Consider the following 23,103-nt stretch of genomic DNA (forward strand, 5'->3'; position numbering starts at 1 on the left):
TTTTTAACAGGAAACATTAAGTTAATATCTGCAAATCAAATACACAGTGTCTGACACGAAGTAGGCAATGAGTCCATGCTTGCCCTCAATTTCCTTTATACCCAAAGGAATTAAAATCCCAGGTCCTAAAGTGACTTGCTTAAGGTCACACAACCAGTTAATAGTAGAGCTGGAACTGGTACTTAGGTCTTTTTTGGGGGTGGGAAGGTGCTACCTCAGGTCTATTATTGAGAGTATTAAGGGGTCAGATGGTTTGAAGGAACTGGCCAAACACCTCCCAAACGCCAACAATGATCTCCTCAACTAACAAACATGGCATGCTGTCCCCATCGCTTTACCACCAACATCATCCCTGACCGTGACGGAGAAACAGAAGCTAGATCCCCTCTGGTCCATGACGGAAATCTGCCTGTATGGACTGGGGGTTCTGAAGGGCAGGGACAGAGCTCCTGGGTCTTGACAGGAGGGGGCTTTCTTTCCTCCCTGGCCCATTGCGGATAACAGCAGAATCAGGTGTTCCCTTATAAACACAAAACATTTGGAAACTTTCTCAAAGGTTTTTACAGCCAGTTGAAATGGTGGGCCAGGAACAAGGAGGTCCAAACATGTCCCTTCTTTGTCTTTTTGGCAAAATCTGTGGAGGTGACAAGCATGGATCTCTGGGTTCACAGGACTGAAAAAGATCCTTTTGAATATCAATGGAAAATTCTGATTCTGTCCTAGGCACTGCACTAAGGAACTGGTTCCAAGCTCTGAGGGTCAGGGGAAGGATAGCTAACAAGCTTGCACTGGGTCTGGGGAAGGAGAGAGGACACCGTAAGTGGGTGGAAACCGCCTTTATTCATTTATAATTCAGGGAGTCATTCAAGAAATACGTATTGAGTACTGACTGTCAGAGAAACTCTGTACTGGGATCCGTGGTAGGGGGAGGGGACTGGTAGTAAAGACCATGGAGAGAATGTGAAATCTAAGCTCAGGAAGGAAGGATGGGTAGGAATTCGCCAGGTAGAAAGGGGTGTTCTAAGCCACGGGAAGGCAAACTTGCTGTAGAGGACCAGATAATAAATATTGTAGTCTTTGCAGGCCATACAGCCTGGATTGCAGCTACTCAACTCTGCTGTTACAGGGAGAAATCAGCTGTAAACAACACATAAAGGAACAGGTGTGACTGTGTTCCAATAACTTTCATTGGTGAAGAGTAAAATTTGAATTTCTTATAACTTTCACATGTTATGAAATATTATTATTCTTGTGATTTTTTTGAACCCTTTAAAAATGAGGAACCAGGGCTTCCCTGGTGGCGCAGTGGTTGAGAGTCCGCCTGCCGATGCAGGGGACGTGGGTTTGTGCCCCGGTCGGGGAAGATCCCACTTGCCGCAGAGTGGCTGGGCCCGTGAGCCATGGCCGCTGAGCCTGTGCGTCCGGAGCCTGTGCTCCGTAACGGGAGAGCTCACAACAGCGAGAGGTCCGCGTACCACAAGAGAAAATAAAATAAAATAAAAATAAAAATGAGGAACCATTCTTAACTTATATTTTAAGAATATCTGTATTAAGGTATATGGGTGTTTAGTCAAGGCCATTCCTGAACTAGGAAGATAATATGCATTTCTAAAGCAAAGATACTCTTAGACCCTCATACCCAGGGCTGGAACTAGGGTGAGACAAGTAAGCTGCCTAGGGCTCAAAATTTAAGGAGGCGCTCACTAATAAGTACAGGGTTGGCACTTGCAAGACCCTGCCTCCTTAAATTTTGCACCCTAGGCACCTGCTTGTCTCAGCCCAGGCCTGGCCCTGCTGCACCTGTGCATGATGGAGCATGTTACTATGAAGTGGTGACATCCTCCTCAATGCCTCCCTGTGATGCACAAGTTTGCAGGAGACAATCTGATCCCAGCCACTGCTCTGTGGAGCAGAATTTGGATAATTAGAAAAACGACCTATATGCATGATAAAAAGCTTGGGCAGAAGAGGAAGGAGAAACTAAGCAGACTGGAGTTTGGAGAGAATTGTGGGGAGAAGGAAGATAGAAAGTTTTACTTGAAAGTTGTTGCTGGTCGGGTAGTGTAAGAAAGACTAAGAATGAGATCAATATCCAAAGGAAAGGTTTAACAGATTCACTGTGCATTAAAATTGGAAGCCTTCTTTGCTGCCCTCTTGACTTCCATTCATTATATCTATAGCTATACATGTATCTAGCTATATATTGCAAATCACAATCTGATAATGGACTTATATCCAAAATACGTAAAGAATTCAATAATTAAAAAAATATTTTTTTAAATGGGCACAGGATTTGAATAGGCATTTCTCCAAAGATGCATACATGGTCAACAAGCACATGAAAAGATGTTCAACATCACTGGCCATCAGGAAAATGCAAATCAAAACCACAATGAGATATCATTTCATACCCCCTAGGATGGCTATAAGCAAAAAGATGGACACTAAGAAATGTTGGTCAGAACGTGGAGGAATTAGAACGCTTGCACATTGCTGGTGGGAATGTAAAAAGCTGCAGCTGCTTTGGAAAAAGGTCTGGCAGTTCCTCAAAAAGCTAAGCACAATTATATGACCCAGCAATTCCACTCCTAGGTATATACTCAAGAAAATATATGTCTACACGAAAACCTGTACACGAAAGTTCACAGCCAAAAAGCAGAAAAAAAAACAATGTCCAGCAACTGATGAATGGATAAAGAAAATGTGGTATATTCATACAATGGAATATCATTCGGCAGAAAAAACTCACATAGTACTAATACATGCTATGAACTTGGAACCATGAAAATATTATGCTCAGTGAAAGAAGCCAGTCACAAAAGACTACATACTATATGAGTCCATTCATATGAAAGTCCAGAATAGGGAAATCTATAGACACGGAAAGTAGATTAGTGGATGATTAGGGCTGGGGGAGGGGGGAAGGGATGGAGAGAATGGAGGGTGATAGCTAAAGGGTACGGGGTTTTTTCTGAGGTGATAAAAATGTTCTAAAATTGTGGAGATGATTGCATACATATGTGAATATACCCCAAACCACTGGATTATATACTTTAAATAGGTAAACTGTATGCTATGTGAATTGTATCTCAATAAAGCCATTTTAAAAAGGAAAAAAAAAATCAAAGCATTTCTCCTTCCCTCCAAGGAGGTCTACTGGGTTTCAACGTATGGGCTCTCCTGGAAGATCATTGTGTCCTTGTGTTGCTGAAGGCAGAGGTGGTTTTCTGCTGAGTTCTTTCTGAGGATTTGAGGGGTGATGGCCTAAATGAGAGGGAAGGGGTTGGGGTTCAAGGGCTGAGTGTTGGGGTTAGGGATCTGGATAACTGAGCTCAGTTAAGACCCTTGTTTAACCTGAGGCTCTGAATGTAGCCAGGCCCGCTGCTGCAACAAAAAACTACTGCATGGGGCTCTTCAGGGTCAGAAAATGACCCTAGCACCATTGTCCGAGAAGAGGTTTTCAGGGAAGATCCTGCCTGAGCCATGAGTTAGTCTAGTCGTGGAGGGTCAGGGGACGGTCACCACCCCCTCCCCCCACTGCCAAAAATGCCTCAGTCCTTGAGTGTTGAATCCGCATCACTCCAGGAGGCCTATAAGCCCTAAGGGGACTGCTGTACTTGAGTCAGCACCCGGGGGAGGTAGGGAGGGGCGGTGGTGGTGGGGTAAGAGTGCCTCTTCATCACTCATGACTGGGGAAGTCATTCTATGGGCAGCCTGAGCTCCTCCTGTGTAAAAAATGCACAGTGTGGGTTAGATCAGGCCTCCATCTGATGCTCTTATCTTTGCCCATGGGTTCTGATTCTTTTCAGGCCACATTTTAACCACAGCCCATTTCCAGGGATGGGGCAGGCCTCTCCAGCTGCTAATTCTCATTATGCAGGACATCTGGGGAAAAGGAAGAACACGAAAAACATCCTAATCTGATTGTGTCCCAAAGCTAACATAAGAATAACAGTTTATAGCAAAACTTTAAAAAAAAAAAAAAAAGAGTAACAGTGGCCATGAATACATTCACCTTAAACTACGGTCCAGGGTCAGTGTTATTCATTCCTTTTTTTTTTCTCTCTTTTGTTGCCAAATCCTAGCCAAAGAGCTGGTGTAACTACCGAGATGTGGAAGTAAATTCATTCTAAACGGCCCCAATGCAGCTAATAAGGGAAAGCTGTCCTATTGACAGCCCATCACATTTTCCACTGATGCACTAGATGTGACTAAACTGCACAGGGGCTGGCTGGGAACTGGATTCCCTTTCACTGTGCTCAGCAGGAAGGGGCCAGCATCGTCCTATACCCATGTCATGACCCTGACATAACCCTTAGTAATGGAAGAGGAGGCCTGGCATGTCCCCAAGCACAGGCTTTCAGCTTACCTGGGCACCCTGTGAAATTTTAATTATTTCAAGGTCCAACTGTACCCAAGTTGCAGGGAGACCAAATTTCCAGATAAGAAAACAAGACATGTTGCTATTTCAACTGCCATCTATTACAACACTGGACAGCAGGGCTCAATGGATATTTGATCATCCATAACAGTTACAACTTAGAAGATGAATTTATTATCGGTTGGTCCCTTTACACATAATAGAGAAAATAAAGAATCCAGGACATATATGCTGACAAAGGCATTTATGTTAAACACTCGAATATTTTTCACTGCCTCTTAAGTTTAATTTTCTCTGCTATAGAATAGAATAAAATGTGAAGGAGAAAGATACATTTTAGAAGGCAGAAAGCAGAACAGGGAATAGCAACATAGAAGCTGGTTTTTAATTTAGTTTTCCTAGTCTGATTTCTAAAAAGTAAAACTTCATTTTTTTCTATTTTGTTGTATATATTCTTTCACGGTAAATCCTCTTGTGGATCAAGGCAGGGAAACAAATGAAGCAATAAAACAGGACCTGGTGGGCTGTCTGCCCTGCCACCTTCACATTCTCCATGTTCCATCATTCAGTGCACGGAGAACTAGGTTACATGAGTGATTCCAGCAGAGGCAGGATCCTCCTGTACTTCATATTCAGAATAACTCTAGGTACTTAAACTCCCCAAAATTCGGGCAAGGGGAGAATTTTTTTTTAAAGGAAAAGCACCTTTAACCAACATTTAACCTGGAGACTTTAGCCACTTGCCAAAATATGCCGTCTTGTTGAGCCAATAAATTGAAAGCAGGCAAGGGGGGTTGTAACTGAATAAGGGGTAGGTTTTAATTTTTTACAGGCAGGAGGAGGAGGATACCAATATGGTTAGTCAGTCAGCAAGCATTAATCCTCATTAATGTCTCCCATTCAAATCCATTCTTCCCTGCACAGCTGTGCAAACATAAATTAATTGGGTCATCTTGACGAAGGCATACAAGAAAAAAATTTTTAATGTGAGGCAAAGGAACTAATTGGACAAATAACACATACTCTAAACGTGTGGGAGGGATTAAGCAAGCTACCACATCATAGATGGAAGGACATACCTTCAAATGCATACCACGGTAAACATCCCTGTGTGAGAAGGCACCAAAGAGTAGAAGGAGGTGGGGACAGTTCATGACAAAGCGCAAGATAACAGCCCCGGGTGAGAAGAGGGGCCAGGCACCGTGCAGAGGACTTTATGGTAGCATTTCATTTAATCCCCCAAGAACCATTATTCCCAGTTTACCTTTAAGGCAATTAGGGACAAGGAGGTTAAACAACTTGCCCAAGGTCACATGGCCAGTAGGTGTTGGAGTCAAAGTCACAATTTCAATTCAGGGCGACTGTCTCCAGAGACCATGATTGTAAGCATGGCATTGACCTGTTTTCTTAATACTTGGCATCGTGCTTGCACTATGGAGAGTATACAAAAGGTAGGGCCATTTCTTGACCTTAATAAACTTACAATCTGATTGGAGAGCTAGGACGGACACATGAAATAATTAAAGAACAGGAACAGGAGAATAACCTTGGGGGTCTGCAGTGTTTTTAGGTGGAGGATGGAATTTACAGGAGCAGGGGGAAAGGGGCTATAATTCATCTGTGCAACTTTTGAGAAGGATTTCCACCAGACTCAAACTAAAGAATGAGATGCAGAAACAATATGATACTTCAGAAAATACTGATTCATTCCTGCCATGTTTGAGTGTTCAAAAAAGGCTCTCCCTTTCAGAAATTACCCTTAAGAAAGGATAGGAGAATAAGCAACAATGTCATACTTGTATAGCACAGGGAACTATATTCAGTATCTTTAATGGAAAAGAATATGAAAAATAATATATATATACAAATAAAACAATCACTTTGCTGTGCACCAGAAACTAACACAACATTGTAAATTAACTACAAAAAAAAAGAAAGAACGAACAAACGAATGAACAGGAGGACAATTGGCCCATCCCCCAGCTTAATCTTTAGGGTTAATAAAAATGCCCACAGCCTCCAGGAAGCCCAGACAGAGAGAAGGAGAGAGAAGTTCCTGAGGTTTACTCTGCAGGAGGTGTGGCAGGCTCTCCCAGCCTCCAGAGACTCAGAAGCAGGAAAAAGATGATTTGCATCATCTCTTTGGTTCTTTTCTTTGGAAATTACCCATCCCAAGGCCTCTGACAGACAGAAAGGGACAGGTTTGAGCTAGGGACCAGTGAACATTCTCAGAAGAAGTGGCAGGGCTCCAGAAATTGGAGGAATGAATAAAGGCATGCCAAAAATTATTCTGAAATTGACATCAGATTCATGACCCTCATGACTGTATAAGTGTGTGGGGAACTCTGATAATGGTTTCAAGCCATCTACTTCCATTTACTTTGCTGTATTTAAATTTCTGTTGTGTTCTTAATGGTCAATTTCAAGTGTACATGTATTTTAAAATCAATGCATTTTTAAGTGGGTTGACATGTTGCCATCAGCAGCAGTTTCATGGTCAGCACTGGACAAGTCACCATAGTGCAGGCAGGACACACATGCCTGGAATGAGCTTTTTTCTCCTGTGTGGACAAAATTCTGTCAGAAGAGCTGGGGAGCATGTGGGTAGCTGACACCAACTCTTGACTCAGGTTTCATGAGGAACCAGATGAAGATTCAAAACCAAATCCCTTGACACTTGCCGGGTTGAACTGCCCATCAAATGTACAGAGAGAAGGGCCTGCAAGCTGTCACTTTTCAGGCAGGCTCCCAGGGCAGCCCTGACACTCCTGAGAACCAGAGCCAGGTCAGGGAATTTAGGGCAGAACAAATATTCCCGAAATGTCCTGACCAAAAAGCAAAAAGCTCAGTTTAAGCTCCTGGTCAGTGGTTCTCGACTCCATAGAATCATAGAACCACCAGGGGAACTTAGAGAAATTATTCATGCTGTGCCCTACCCCAGTGATTCTGATTCAGAGGGTCTGGGGTGGAGCCTGGACATTGATTCTAACACATAACCAGGGTCAGAGCCACCGTGTAGAACACGAGAAGTCTGAGATACTATGAGCATTAGTAAGTGGGGCTACTCAATCAACATACTGTGAAAAGAACAGAATTCTTTTGTTCCTTTGAAAACTTAATCTAAATTTTATATCTTTCTTGATCTCGAGAAACTAAGAGCGTGAGTTGCCTGGATTACAGGTCCTAGTTATACCACTTACTAGCTAAGTGACTGTGGGCAAGGTACAGAATTTCCTTGAGACTCCGTTTTCTTAGCAATACAATGGGGTTAATAATCAGACCATATCAGAAGGTAGTTGAGATGACTGCATGAAATCAAGTATGTAAGTTATTGGGCCCAATGCCTGGCACATGTAAAATGCACAATAAACATTAGCTCCCATGGTTGATGATGATTAAAATAAAAATATACTAGTCATATTTCAATAAAAGGGATGTTCTAGACCAGGTTTTATTTACTGAGCCAGGTTTTAAGGAACTGTGTAAAACTGAAATGCAAGAGTTATAGAAAGGGCTCTTCCATGAAGATCAGTTGAAGGAAGTAGGGCTATTTAGCCAGAGAAGGGAAAAACCGAGATGATACATGGTGCTGGCTTCCGATGCAAGGATCAGGTCCAAGAGTGGGCAGCTAATTGTGTGCATTTCTAAAGCAGGAATCTTAACTTAAACAGGGGGAACTGTGGATAGAACTCAGAGAGCCCAGAAAGTTGGATGAAAAAGAATTTTTTTATTAATCTCAAATAGAAATTTAGAATTTCCTTCAATTATGAATGTAAGCAACAAACTTCAGTAATACTGGCAGTACCTGTGATTTTTGTCACCAACAGAAACCACAGATATTTCCATATATTATAGTCACGGAAGAGACCTAAAATAGTATTTACAATTAGGGTGACCAACTGCCCTGGTTTGCCCAAGACTGAGTGGCTTCCCAGAACATGGGACTTGCAGTGCTAAAACTGGGAAAGCCCCAGGTAAACCATTCCCTACTAACATTCATCACTACTTTGAAACTATAATTGTTATCACATTGCTAGATGCCATTATTGCATTATGCCATTACGGTACTCTGCTATATTACAATTTCAAAATTATCTTGATAAACGTATATCCACATAATCTGTGTCTTTTATGATTCTTTGTACTTCATTTGATGCATTTAAAAGTGCTCTTCTCAGTTTAAAGACTTTACCAAATTGCCAAAAGGGCCTATGGCATAAAAACGGTGAAGGGGGAAGAAACTGGGAGCATTGGCTAGAAAACGGAGGAAAACAGATTTAAGTTCCTTTAGGCCTTGCAACCTAAGAGCAAACAATGAGCTACGTGGTAGAAGAGGACAGAAGAATGTATCTCCAAAGGACACAACTAGACAATCAGTTGAGGGAGCCCTTTTCCCACTCTCAGTTGTCTCCATCTTATAATCCTGTGTACAGTAACCAGGGGCTCTCCCTAATTTCTCCTATCCTGATGATATATGTATGTGTATTTTGTTACTTATATTGTTGTGGCATTAACACAATCTTGATAGCTATCAATTCCAGTATCTGTTAGGTCTACTAGTTTCCAAAAATTACAAATGCTTCCTCTAAGAGTCATTTGCCAGAACTGAAAATTTCCCATGAATTAAGACAACGGAGATTTGGATTTTTAAAAACTCAACTTTAAAGAATTGATCAAAAGAAACTTTAACTCTTACCGGATACCACTGGGCTTCTGACGGACATTGGTCCCCATCTTGCCTCGTCACCACTGTTGACAGCCGTTCCATGACTCTCCCACAAGGCAGTAAGAGACTGTTTCTCTTCCGATCAACGTGACTCCAAGCCCCCAGCCCAATGTGACCGGAAGGCAGAGTTCTCACAATTGCCCTTGTCCCAGTGTATACAGATTTCTTTACTTCCCTGTCATTTTTACAAAATCTCCTCACTAGCCAAGTGGACCGCTCCTTCTTGCTTTTGAATAAATCTTCTTCTGCATCTTCACAATTATCAGGGAAGTCCTCAAAATGGCTCAGAAAGGTCTTGGCAGGTGGACTGTCCATAAAATCCTCCCCGCAAAAGCTGTCACTTGAACATACTACATCGGCCTTCGGGCAAGAGCCTTCAAAACACAAGTATTTGTCATTCAAGGGGTCACAAGGATCATACTGCAGCTGCCTATTCTTACTGTCACAGTTACTTGCCAATTCCATCAGTTTACAGGTATACGCCATGTAATTGTTCTTTTGTTCCCCACCAACAGCAGGTAGTACACAGTTTCCACAATCATCCAAAATCAAGTTATCCGACAGGGGACAGAAAGTGTCTGACATTCTTCTGTCAACTTCATACTGAAAGTGAAATACTGCCATGTTGCTGTCAGGGTGTGCCCTGCCCGTCTCTAAGATGGCTGATTGAGCTCCTAATGGACTAATAATGCCCGCGGGAGGTCCGTCTATTTCCAGTTGAATTCCAGGGAACACCTTTCTTTCCAGTGAAGAAGGGATTCCAGTTTCCAAACACAGGCCTTCCTCTGTGGTAGAATCACACGTTTCATAAAACTGGCTCTGAGGAAGGCCACACTGATGGTTTTTCAGTATGTTGTTGCAGTTAACGTTAAGGTTTTTCACAGAGTCTGGTATGCTTTTCTCCCAGCACTCTTCATTACTGTTCTCATCACTCATTATTTTCTCCCTTGCTACTGAGAGAACCTGGGGCAAGTTGCTTCCAGAAGATTCTTCTGTAAGTTTGGTCAGTTGTGAGATGGTATGAGAAGTCTCCCCGCTCTGCCTGACAGGATGCGTCTTTGGAACACTGATGTCCGAGACCTTATCATTACTTTCATCTACAGCCGACTGAGCAGATATCACTTTTTGCTGAGTCACAGGTCTGAGGACAGAAGCTGCCATTTCTTCAGAAGTCATCGTGACCAATGAGCAGGCTTTAGCTACCGCTGTTTCTCCCCGTTTGTGATCATGTCAAAATGTTAATAAAACTATGGGTTATTAAAATAATCTCAGGTGTATAAGCCCTCTGAGAAACAAAGTGACAATTCCTTCATTTAGGTACATTAAGAGCCACATAAATTTCCCCAGTTATCACTTCCTACCATGTGCAGTATGCTCTTCCAGATCAAGGTTTTAAGGCGGTAGATCAATTTTCTTTCTTTGGTCATTTGAAGCAATTCTTTCGAAGACTTTTATTCGACATTGCATTCTGTAACCTCTGATTCATCACTGGCTTACAATGACTTAAAAATCCAGTTGGAATGTATCCTGTGAGAAAAAGGGATAATGTCAAACACTGTGGCACTAAACAGATTTTCAAACATGAACTCATAATTCTAAGCTAAGGCAAACTACGAATCCATTTTGAGTAAGGAGTTTTGCAATCAGAAGTTGGTATCATTTTTCTGATTCAGTATTTCAGAACTTCTGTTTCCAGTCAGAATGGAGTAACAGAGACCCGATTTATCTTCCTTCCTTAAACAACTGAAAAAAAATCAGAAAAAAATAATGAAATAATGGTTTTCAGATATTGAACAACAGGCAACATAGAACAATGATCCCTGAAAGAAGAAAAAAACAAATAAGGTGAGCTCTATAAATGCCCTAGCTTATAGCTTAAGAGTTTTTAGGCTACCGGGGAGGGAGGTGGGACCCAGATGAAACCCAACAGTGTGTCTAATTTAAAGAGAAGTAGTTGAGGGCTTCCCTCGTGGCGCAGTGGTTGAGTGTCTGCCTGCCGATGCAGGAGACACGGGTTCGTGCCCCGGTCTGGGAGTATCCCGCGTGCCGCGGAGCGGCTGGGCCCGTGAGCCATGGCCGCTGAGCCTGCGCGTCCGGAGCCTGTGCTCCGCAACGGGAGAGGCCACAACAGTGAGAGGCCCGCGTACCGCAAAAAAAATTCAAAGAGGCCAAGGAAGTTAGAGAAAGAAGACACATGAAGTAGAGAGGAGCAAAGATAAGGTTGATAGCAGGCTTCTCATAGAAACAATGCAAGCCAGAAGACAGTGGAGTAAACCTTTAAAGTACTGGGGGGGGAAAAAAAAAAAATATATATATATATATATATATATATATATATATATACTGCCTACTTAGACTTCTATACTCAGCAAAAATCTTTTGAAAACAAAAATGAAATAAGGACTTTTTAGACATATAACGCTGGAAGAATTCATCACTAGCAAACTTACATATAAGAAATGGTAAAAGAAGTCCTTTAGGCAGAAGGAAAATGATACCTGATAGAAATCTGAATCTATAAAAAGAAATAAAGAGTATGAAAAATGTTAAATATGTGGATAAATACAATTTTTTCTTACTTTTTAAATAACTTAAGATAACTGACCAAAGCAAAAATAGTAACAAGGCATTGTGGAGTTACTAACAAATGCAGAAGTGAAATATATGACAATAATAGCACAAAGGTCAAGAGAGGGGAAATGGAAATATATTGTTATAAGATTATTTTCTACATGAATCTGGATAACATTACTTAAAGTCAGGTTGTCATAAGCTAAAGATGTATACTATAAGCCCCAGTGCAACCACTTTAAGAAAAAAAATATAGGAAATAAGATATTAGAATTTAAAAAATTTTTTCAAATAATAAAAAAGAAGGCAGAAAAAAGGAAAAGGTGAACAAAGAACAGATGCAACAAATGGGAGACAAATGATAGATTTAAACCTTTCAAAGAGCATCTTTGGGCAGTGTTTCTAATTTTTTCCCATAAAGTATATACATTTTTAACTCCCTCTGTTTCATTTGAATAAATTATTCAGTTGAATGTCAACTGACATAAACATTTTCAATTTGTGAAAGACATTATTTAAAAAATAATTTAGCCTATTTTATTCTCCAAATTATTGAACCCTGCTCTCTGCTGGGAACCGTGTAATGGGCTAGAAAGCCAGGACCTGCTTGCAAGTCTATTAAGGAGAGAGAATTGAACAGATTTCAGTCCAATGTGGCAAGTGCAATTATAAAGGATATTCAAGGCACTCTGGGCCCATAGGGTGCCCATCACAAGTATACTGTTCCTTTATAGGTAAAGCTGTTCTTCCCAAGGCAACTGATGGCATTCAGGCTCTGGTGTCAACAGCAGATTCGCCCTGTCTTTGCTCTTTGCTACACAGATGTCCCTCTTCTCCTTGCTTCCTCCTTTTCTGCTCTTCCCTTCTTCTCTTACATATATGTCTCCTCAAGCAAGGACAGTCACAAACTCTCACCTGCTTTCAGCACATGCAGGTCTTCACAACTACCCTGAAGATCAGAGGACACCCTATCGATCATATACATCACAAGGAACAAACCAACCCACCCAGAGCAGCAACGTCCTAATACAACATCCTAACCCTTTCCACCTTTTGTGTCTTCCTTCCAACTTGGTTTCTTTTTTATTTTCTTTGGAAAATGCCTCTCTTATTTTTGTAGATATATTCTCAGTATAAAACAATTCAAACAATGCAGAAAAACACACACATTTTTTTTTACCTTAACACAAATTCCACCACCCAGAGATAACCATGATTAATACTATGAGGAACCTGCTTCCAGAATGCTCCCTATGTATTAACATACAGAGGTATAAGTATATAATTACACAAATACCAGATCATACTGTACATGCTGTTTTATACCTGCTTTTAAAAATTCAAAACATGAACAACTTTTCATGTCAAGAACTATACTGAATACTTTCATGGCTTACGGCACCAGCTTTCAATATCTTTGCTCCATTTTTTAGAGGAATGTAATTTTTCAAGCCAAAGCCTTCAGATTGACAGTTCATCCATCCTTTCTAACCCATGAGGAAGGTAATTCAAGGTAGGTGCTGCTTAAGTCCTGTTCTAAGCATTTTATAATTCTTATCTCATGTAATTCTCACTCAACTCTACCAGATAGTGTGATGGTTTTAAAATATGTCCACAAATTCTGTGATACTCTTCCTTTCAAAATGTGGAGACTGACTCCCCTTTCCTTGAATGTGGGCTCTACTTAGTGACGTCCTTCTAACACAGACAATGTCATGGAAGTAACAGTGTATGACTTCTGAGAATAGCTCATAAAAGTCATCGGAGTTCCTTCTTGGCCCTTCCTCTCTTGCTTTCTCTGGGGGATATCAGCTACCATGTCATAAGGAGAGTTCCCTGTGGCAAGAACTGAAGCCTCCTGCCAACGGCTACTTGAGTGAGCCACCTTGGAAAGTGATCCTCCAACCTCAGTCAAGGCTCCACATGAAGGCAGCCTTACTCGACTTCTTGACTGTAACCTCACCAGTGACCCAGAGCCAGAAGCACTCACCTGAGCCCTTTCCAAATTCCTGACCCACAGAAACTGTGAGATAATAAATGTTCATTGTTTTGAGGCATTAAGTTTTGGGGATAATTCGTTGCACAGCAATAAGTAACTAATATAGATGAGTTCCATCATTATCCACATGTGAGAGATTAAAAACCCAAGCAGAGAAAAGCTAAGTCACTTGCCAAACATCACACGGCTGGAAAATGGTGAAGTCAGGATTCAAATCCAAGAAGCCTGACTCTAGAACCTACGCTCTTCTCCATAGTTATGCTGCTTTCTTTGTTATCTAGTCTAAAACCCCACAGGTTTGAATTTCTGATGTCCCCTGGCTACAGAGATCGATGGCTCCTGGGAGAATCCTCTTTTATTTGCATTTGTCTCTGGAAGAGGCTGAGGTTTCTGTTTTGCCTCCAGGTGTAACCAGGACTGAGCAACATCCCAGGAAAATGACTCCCTGGAGCACTGACTTGGCTCCAGCTCACGTCATTCCTTTATTCGACAAATATTTATTGAGTACAAAATTAAACGAGGCAAGGATGTGCCCCTGATTTCCTTACAAGTTAATGCTTCATCGGTTAAGATACAGTGCAAATAAGGTGATGATGATCTGGGTTAACACAGAGGAAGAGCATCTAAATCAGATGGTGGGCACAAGGTGGGAGTGACTGCAGGAAGTATTTCTTGGAAAAGATGATGACCAAGCTGAGGTATGAAAGACAAAACGGAGTTAGCTAGAAAAGAGGTATACGGACTTTTACGAGAAGAGCAATTGTGGACTCTCCTAGAGAGAAACGTAAAGACACTGGCGCCTGGCAATTCTGGCAAATATTTTAACCACTTTGCGGTTTGATTTCCTCTCCTGTAAAATTGAAATAAAATCACCTACTCCATAAAACTGTGAAGGAAATGTTCTGAAAACCAAAAGTTCAGTGCAAATGTTTGTTATTCTATGCCTTGTAAATGTCTTGATGAGAGAAGATGACCAGAGTTTAGCAACTCTGTTGTACTTGTGACATGGTGTTGAATTACTTTTGCCAGATTCACACATTCCACTCCTCAGGTCCAGTCAAATTTGAATTTCTATTCTATAACTGGGATCGACTCCCTGAATCTCAGCTGCATGACCACAGCTGGTTATATGATCAATCTCGAACTGCCCTTACCACATCTATAACATTGGAGTGAAACATACATGTTGCAAATGTCAGCAGTGCCTGGCCCATCAGTAAATGTTAATTTTCTACCTATCTCCTCTAGGTTGTCTTTGAGGGAAGTTGGGTTTGGTTAGAGTTATAGTTAGCATTAGACTGTTAACTGAAGAAAAGCTGAAGTCCGAATGAAGATCAGAGTCTAACAGATTTGAAAAAGAAAGGGATGGAAAAAAGGATTCTTCATTTCTTAATGTGCACAGGTTTGTGGGGAAGATTGGAGAAGGGCCAGCCTGGGAGAGGTCAAACAATATGTGAGTTAAGAATATGGCAGAACAAGAGAAGACTTGTCAAGGTAGCATTTCCAAGCTAGAGATGAATTGGGATAGATAATGTGTCAAGGGAAATGACTGGCCAGGAAGTAAAGTTATGGAGACGCAGGGGGTGCTAGAAATCCTAGCCAATCCTAGCTAGAAATCCTAGCCAAATCTTGTAGTAAGACAAGAAAAAGAAATGAAAGGTATAAGAAGAATCAGGAGTGTCACAGAGTAAGTTTTCAGCTTCAGAGTAGGGGAATATCAGTCATAAATAACCTTGTTGGTAAGTTTCCATGGGCTAAATCAGGGGGCTAGCAAACTATAGCACCAGGCCAAAATCTGGCCTGCTCTCTGTTTTTGTAAACAAAATTTTATAGGGACACAGTCATGGCCATTCATTTATATAATGTCCATGGCTACTTTCACATTACAGTGGTAGAGTTGAGAAATTGTGACAGAGACCATGTGACCTGCAAAGCCAGAAATATTTACCATCTAGCCCTTTACAGAAAAAGTTTGTCAAACTACACACTAAATAAATGAGTTAACAAAATGCCTGTTTACAGCCAGAAAACTAAGCATGAGTTCTTCATGTATTTGAAGAACTGAGATGAGCAAAAAGGCTTGTTTCATAGTTTCAAAAGGTAAGATCAGGGCCAAAACAAATGAATTATTGGGGAGGCATGCTTTGGCTTAGTTTGATAAATAATTCCCTAACTTTAAGAGCTGTTCCACAAAGGACAGGCTATCTTGGACAGCAGTCTTCTCCTCATTGTTGATAGAAAGATTTAAACAGGAGAGGTATGATGTCCAGCATAGTAGGTATTCAATGTCTGTTGAACAAATAATAGAGTGAATGAATGACTGCCTATAATGTTTAATTATAAAAACAATGGCTAATACTAAGCATGTATTGTATGTCAGGCATGTTCTAAGCACAGTGTACGTATTATCTCATTTCATCTTCATCTTTTATCTCATAAAATTATCAGTAGGGTGACAGAGACTTGCTAATAGTCCCCCCAAATCTGTTCTCATTTTCCTCAATAATAGAACTTCTGAATTTTAGTGAAATTTAGTGGCCATCCCTTTATTAGCCTCCCCTACAGCTAGATGTAGTAATACAAGTAAGTTAGTGCTAATTAGATATAAGCAAAATGGTTTGCTACTTATGGACAGTGTCCTTGAAGGGAGAGCGTGTGCCCTTCTCTTCCTCCTCTTTCTCCCTTCTGCTGGCTGCAGGGAAGGCATGATGGCTGGAGCTAAAGCAGCCATATCAGACTGTGAGGTAAACATGAGAATAGATGCCGTGCATAGCAAAGAAACAAGATAGAAGCCACTGTGCCTGTTTCCTAGATTTGGAAGAGAGAAAAATAAAATGCTATCTTCTTTAAGCTACCACTATTTTAGGTTTTCTGTCACAGGCATCCAGATCTGTTCCTAACTAATAAGGGTGAGTACTATTGTCGTCCCCATTTTATGAATGAGGCTCAGAGTATTTGAGTGACTTATGTAAGAGTACAGAGGAGTGTAGCAAGGAAGCTATATAGAAAATTCCTGCATTGGAGGGAAAGTTATAGTCCCTAATTCCTACTACATCTCCAAGTTTATGCTCTTAAACCAGATGGAATGCTTTGTGTCATACAAAATAGTAAAATTAGAAAAATATTAAATACAAGCATATTGTCTTTTCTAACTGTAGGTGTTGGAAGGAGGTGGAGTATGACAACAACAACAAAAACTAATCTACTAGACAACTGTCAATTATTTATTAAGCACCTGTTATATTCCACAGGGCTCAGAAAGCAAGATGGCCAAGGACCAGGGGATCAGTAAAGCTCTGATGGAGGGAGATTTGAGCTGGAACTTTACAAAGAGGTAGCAATTATTTTTATCCATATTCGGGTAGAATGAGCATTGTAAAGAAAGTTGAAGAAAATATAATGCATAACCGTGAATTCATCTGAAGCTCGTAGGAGAACATTTCAACTAATCAAAGAAACTGAAAATTCCTCAGTAATTTCACCATCATGGAAGAGAAATACTAGGGTAACCATCAAAGTTGGTAACAGAATAGTTCTATTTGCATCTTAACTTACAGGATTTTATAGAGTCCCTTTGAGTATCATGTGTATGACAGACAAACAACCATGCCACAGTTATTTACTTATGCATGCTCTTCTCCAAAGTCCACTCAGCAAAGAGATTAAAGAAAATATTATGTCTGCACAACCCTTTCCTCCCTTTCTCCCAACCACAGGCACGTGGAGTGCACGGTTGTAGGTGTTTGCACACACCCACACCCAAACTGCATGATATGAGTCAGTCTTCACTCTTTCTTCTCTGGTGAATGTCTGCTGTTCCAGCCTCTCCTGACCTCCTTTCTCTGAACAATGATGACAGAAATTCCTTAAGTCACAAAGAAACAAAGATTTTAAAACACTCCCAAAAGGCACTGGTGTACCCATCTAGATCATTTTCCAAGACCCCAACGACTTAACCCTTTGTGACTTCTACTCTCTTTATTAGAAAAGTTTCAGAGTTTGATGCTAGACTTATGACCCAGAAAACTCAGAGAGACCTTAATCTTTCTACTCTGTGTACACTGGATATCAGGAGTTGATTTGATAGGTAGATGAGAAAGTTACACAAATAAATATTTTTGAATGAATACATTGATAGGGCTGCCGATACAGTAACATGGAGGATCACAAAAAAAGTTTGTCTATGCAGGTTAATTCTCAATTGTAAAACTCCCAAAGAAAGGAAATCCTCACTGTAAATACAGTCTCCAGTCAGCTTGCAAACTGCCCCTTCTCTCCCTATTGCTCTCCCAGAAATACGGGGATACAGACATTAGTAGAATGTAACTTTAAGCCAAGGGCGGAGGCAAATAGGATTATGGTGTTGACACTCACAGGACGTATGCACACAGAGATTCATGTTTTTGATAAGATGATGAGAAGAGAGAAAAGTGGGCAGTAGAAGATGGTATTTGACCCTCCATGATTTAGTCCCAATCGATTTTTTCCAGTTTCATCTCTGACCAATACCCTCAAGGAAAAGATATCCTGTCACACTGTTCTTTTTGCCCTTTATTGAACTAACCTAGCACTTGATGCCTCTTGCATTTCCCTTGCTACTGTCTTCTAACTTAACTAAGACTCCATCACCCAGCTTAAACAGCATCTCCTCTCTATAGCCCTCTCTGATGCTCACTTGTCAGCATTAATTGCTCTCATCTGTGTTTCCCATAGTTCTTCCCACATCTCACCATAACATGTCACGGCACACTATATTGTAGTTATTGATAATGTAGGACCCCTGCATGGACTGAGAGCTTTTTAAAAACAAAGACCTTGCATCTTCAAACTTAAGGAGTTTTATAGAGACACTGCACCCCACATTCCTGGCTTATACCTAGGCATATACTTGGTCTCAAAAGGCATTTGACTCTCTCCTTCCTTTCCACGGCTATTTGAGCCCAATCCTTGCCCCTTATAACCCATTAGAACTTAAGAGATTCCAGTCTCCCAAATTCTAACCTCTTCCTCTTTCAATCCATCCCATACAATTTTTAGAAAAATCTTCCCCAAACACTATTCTCATCCTTTCATCCACATCAGTTGAGAAGGAACAGAGCATCACATTATTTAGTGTGGTAAATCCAAACCTTAACCCAATCCTCAAGAATATCATCAATCTGGGACTTCCCTGGTGGTGCAGTGGTTAAGAATCCGCCTGCCAATGCAGGGGACACGGGTTCAATCCCAGGTTCAGGAAGATCCCACATGCGGTGGAACAACTAAGCCCGCGAGCCACAACTACTGAGCCCACGTGCTGCAACTACTGAAGCCTGCACACCTAGAGCCCACTCACCGTGACGAAGAGTAGCCCCCGCTCTCCGCAACTAGTGCTCTCCGCGCACAGCAACAAAGTCCAATGCAGCCAAAAATAAATTTGAAAAATTAAAATAAAAAAAAGAATATCATCAATCTGCAAAGACTTTGTTTTGGATTGGTTTTAATAAATATATCAATTTGGAGAAAGATAACATCCTAACCATACTGAGGCTTCTAATCCATAAACATGATGTAGCTAACTCGTACTAGTGCTTCTCTCTCCACATATATATGAATATATGTAGGTATATGTATAAACACATCTCTGTATAGATATACATATCTTCTCTTTTTTGCTGTTTCATAACTATTTTATTGTGATTTAAAAGCTTTGCCCAAAACAATATCTGATTTCCTCAGAGAAAATATTTAAGTTGAAATACCTTTGTATTAAAACTAGATTAGATGTCATGGACATCTAATAGTATTTTAAAAATAAAATACTGGGAGCAAGATGTGCCTTAGAATTAAATTGGTTTTATTGTTTTTAAGTAGAATAATGCCTGCATGTTTACTGTTTTTATGAATGTGACATATTGTGTGATAGCTAGGCCTAGCAGCTCTCTCATGGTGAGTGATACTTATATAAGAGCAACCTAAAAAAAGAAAACTCTGTAGATCCTGGGGGAAAGAGGGACTCTTCTTGACTATTTTCTGCATGTCATAGATGGAAGAGCTGCTGCAGGGCCAGGCTGCTTTCACAGTGTGTGTGTCACTTGCAGAACGTCACACAGCTGAACTGTGTGTGCTCGCAGGAGGCAGAGGACAGCAGGTGTGTAAAGTGGCCATGCTGTGTAGAGGCAGGGCCAACCACACAGCCCTCTGGAGTCTCAGGGAAGAGCAAGCCATGCATGGCATTGTTGTCTGAATGTGAACTCTTAATAGATCATTAACATAAAGTATTTTCTTATAATCCTCAAGAATTTTTGGCTCATCTGGAACCTTTCATGAAGGTTAGTGAAGGGCTACCAAGGCAGCTAGAACTGAGAAGCCACAATCCTGGACAGCAGGGAAGCCCAGAAAAGAAAGTCTGACATTTGCTTCCACCTTGTCCTACAATGAATTTGCTGCTTTGAAAATGATGGTTGACTCTCTACAAAACAGAAACAGACTCACAGACATAGGGAACAGACGTGTGGTTGCCAAAGGGGAGGGGGGATGGGGGAGGGATGGACTGGGAGTTTGGGGTTAGTAGATGCCAACTATTCCATATAGAGTGGATAAACAACAAGGTCCTACTGTACAGCACAGAGAACTATATTCAATATCTTGGGATAAACCATAATGGAAAAGAACATAAAAAAGAATGTATATACGTGTATAACTGAGTCACTTTGTTGTGCAGCAGAAATTAACACAACATTGTAAATCAACTATATTTCAATAAAAAAATAAGTTAAAAAAATAACTAAAATGGAAAGTGATGGTTGAGAGGCTCAGACATAGATTACACAGATTAATATTTTGTATTCATCTATATAGAGGTCTTGCACATCTTTTGTTAAATTTGTTCCTATGTCGGTGCTGCTATTGTAAATGGAATTATTTTACATTTCATTTTCTAGTTGTTTGCTGCTAGAATGCAGAAATACAATTGATTATTGTGTGTAGACATTATAACTTATACCCTTGCTAAGGTCACTTATTACTTCTAGCAGATAATTTGTAGGTGACTTAGAATTTTCTGCAGGGACATCCATGTCATCTTCAAATAAAGAGTTTTGCTTCTTTCTTTCTAAAATGTATACATTTTGTTTCTTTTCTGCACTTGCTAGGATCTCCAATTTTGATGCTAATATAAGTACAAAGAGTGCATATCCTTCCCATGTTCTCAGTCCTAGAGAGTATTCTATACATGATTACTTAATAAGATGTTAGGTGTAGGTGTCTCATAAATGCCCTTTGTTAAACTGAGCATGTTCCTTTGTATTCCTAGTTTGCTGGAAGTTTTATCACAAATGAGTTTTGCCCAATGCTTTTTCTGCATTTATTGAGATACCTATAATTTTTCTCCTCTAATAAGTTAACATGGTATAGGAATGCAAGAGGGGCTTCCCTGGTGGCGCAGTGGTTGAGAGTCCGCCTGCCGATGCAGGGGACACGGGTTCGTGCCCCAGTCCGGGAAGATCCCACATGCCACGGAGCGGCTGGGCCCGTGAGCCATGGCCGCTGAGCCTGCGCGTCTGGAGCCTGTGCTCCACAACGGGAGAGGCCACAACAGTGAGAGACCCGCGTACCGCAAAAAAAAAAAAAAAAAAAAAAAAAAGGAATGCAAGAGATTTCTGTGCATTAATTTTGTATCCTGCTACTTTACCAAATTCATTGATTAGCTCTAGTAGTTTTCTGGTAGCATCTTTAGGATTCTCTATGTATAGTATCATGTCATCTGCAAACAGTGACTTCTTTTCCAATTTGGATTCCATTTCTTTCCTTTTCTTCTCTGATTGCCGTGGCTAAAACTTCCAAAACTATGTTGAATAACAGTGGTGAGAGTGGGCAACCTTGTCTTTTTCCTGATCTTAGAGGAAATGGTTTCAGTTTTTCACCATTGAGTATGATGTTGGCTGTGGGTTTGTCATATATGGCCTTTATTATATTGAGGTAAGTTCCCTCTGTGCCCACTTTCTGGAGAGTTTTTATCATAAGTGGTTGTTGAATTTTGTCGAAAGCTTTTTCTGCGTCTGTTGAGATTATCAAATGGTTTTTATCCTTCACTTTATTAATATGGTATATCACATTGATTGATTTGCATATATTGAAGAATCCTTGCATTCCTGGGATAAACCCCACTTTAAAGGACGTTCAACATCACTAATCATTAGAGAAATGCAAATCAAAACCACAATGAGGTATCACCTCTCACCAGTCAGAATGGCCATCATCAAAAATTCTACGAACAATCAATGCCAGAGAGGGTGTGGAGAAAAGGGAATCCCCCTTGCACTGTTGGTGGGAAAGTAAATTGATACAGCCACTATGGAGAACAGTATGGAGGTTCCTTAAAAAGTGAGAGAGTAGCATTGACATATATACACTACCAAATGTAAAATAGATAGCCAGTGGGAAGCAGCTGCATAGCACAGGGACATCAGCTCGGTGCTTTGTGACCACCTAGAGGGGTGGGATAGGGAGGGTGGGAGGGAGGCACAAGAGGGAGGGGATATGGGGATATATGTATACATATAGCTGATTCACTTTGTTATACAGCAGAAACTAACACAACACTGTAAAGCAATTATACTCCAATAAAGATGTAAAAAAAAAAAGTTAAAATGGTAAACTATACTAATTGATTTTCAAGTATTGAAAGAATTTTGCAAATTCATGGAAAATTAAAAAAACCTAGAGTAACCAAAATAATTTTTAAGGGGAGAACAAATTGGAGTACTTACACAACCTATTTTCAAGACTTCTACAAAGCTACAGTAAACTTGATGGTGTGCTGTCAGCATAAGGATAGAAATTTAGGTCAATGGAATAGAATAGAGTCTAGAAATATAACAACATATTTAGTCAATTGGCTTTTTAACAAAGGTGCAAAGGTAATTCAATGGGGAAAGGATAGTCAATAAATGGCCCTGGATCCAAATAGAAAAACAGTGAACATCAACCCCTACATCACAATACACAACAATTAATTCAGAATGATTTACAGTGCTAAACATAGAATCTAAAACTATAAAACTTCTAGAAGAAAACAGGAGAAATCTTCATGACCTTGGGATACAGAAACATTTCTTAGAACACAAAAAGCACTAACCATAAAAGGGAAAAAAAGGTAAAATGGACTTAATCAAAATTTAAAACTTCCACTCTTCAAAAAAAAAATACCATTAAGAAACAAAAAGGCAAGTCACAGATTGGGAGAAAATATTCACAATATATATATCTGAAAAGTTCTTGTATCCAGAATATATATTAAAAACTCAATAGTAACCAGATAAGCCAATTTTCAAAAATGGGCAAAAGACTTGAACAGACACTCCACCAGATAATATAACGGGAACAGCCTATTAGCAAATTGTGACAGATCAACAAAATTTCTGTATGGAAATAAAAAGTGAACCT

The 23,103-nt window shown here is 40.4% G+C and overlaps 1 protein-coding gene across 6 annotated transcripts in view; it reads right to left on the reverse strand.

Annotated features, from left to right (window-relative positions):
* The window catches only part of PLCE1 (phospholipase C epsilon 1), a 316,408-nt gene that overhangs the window by 265,154 nt on the left and 28,151 nt on the right, over positions 1 to 23,103 (reverse strand). For all 6 annotated transcript variants that reach the window (XR_014326723.1, XM_082854106.1, XM_082854109.1 and 3 more), the window contains exon 2: positions 9,078 to 10,634. Coding sequence is in view for 5 of the 6 variants with exons in the window: in XM_082854106.1 (XP_082710232.1) it covers positions 9,078 to 10,283 (1,206 nt within the window). In the remaining variant the exon portion in view is untranslated. The remainder of the gene's footprint in view (positions 1 to 9,077; positions 10,635 to 23,103) is intronic.

Source organism: Leucopleurus acutus, assembly GCF_964270905.1.
Source record: "Leucopleurus acutus genome assembly, chromosome: 14".
Taxonomy (NCBI): domain Eukaryota; kingdom Metazoa; phylum Chordata; class Mammalia; order Artiodactyla; family Delphinidae; genus Leucopleurus; species Leucopleurus acutus.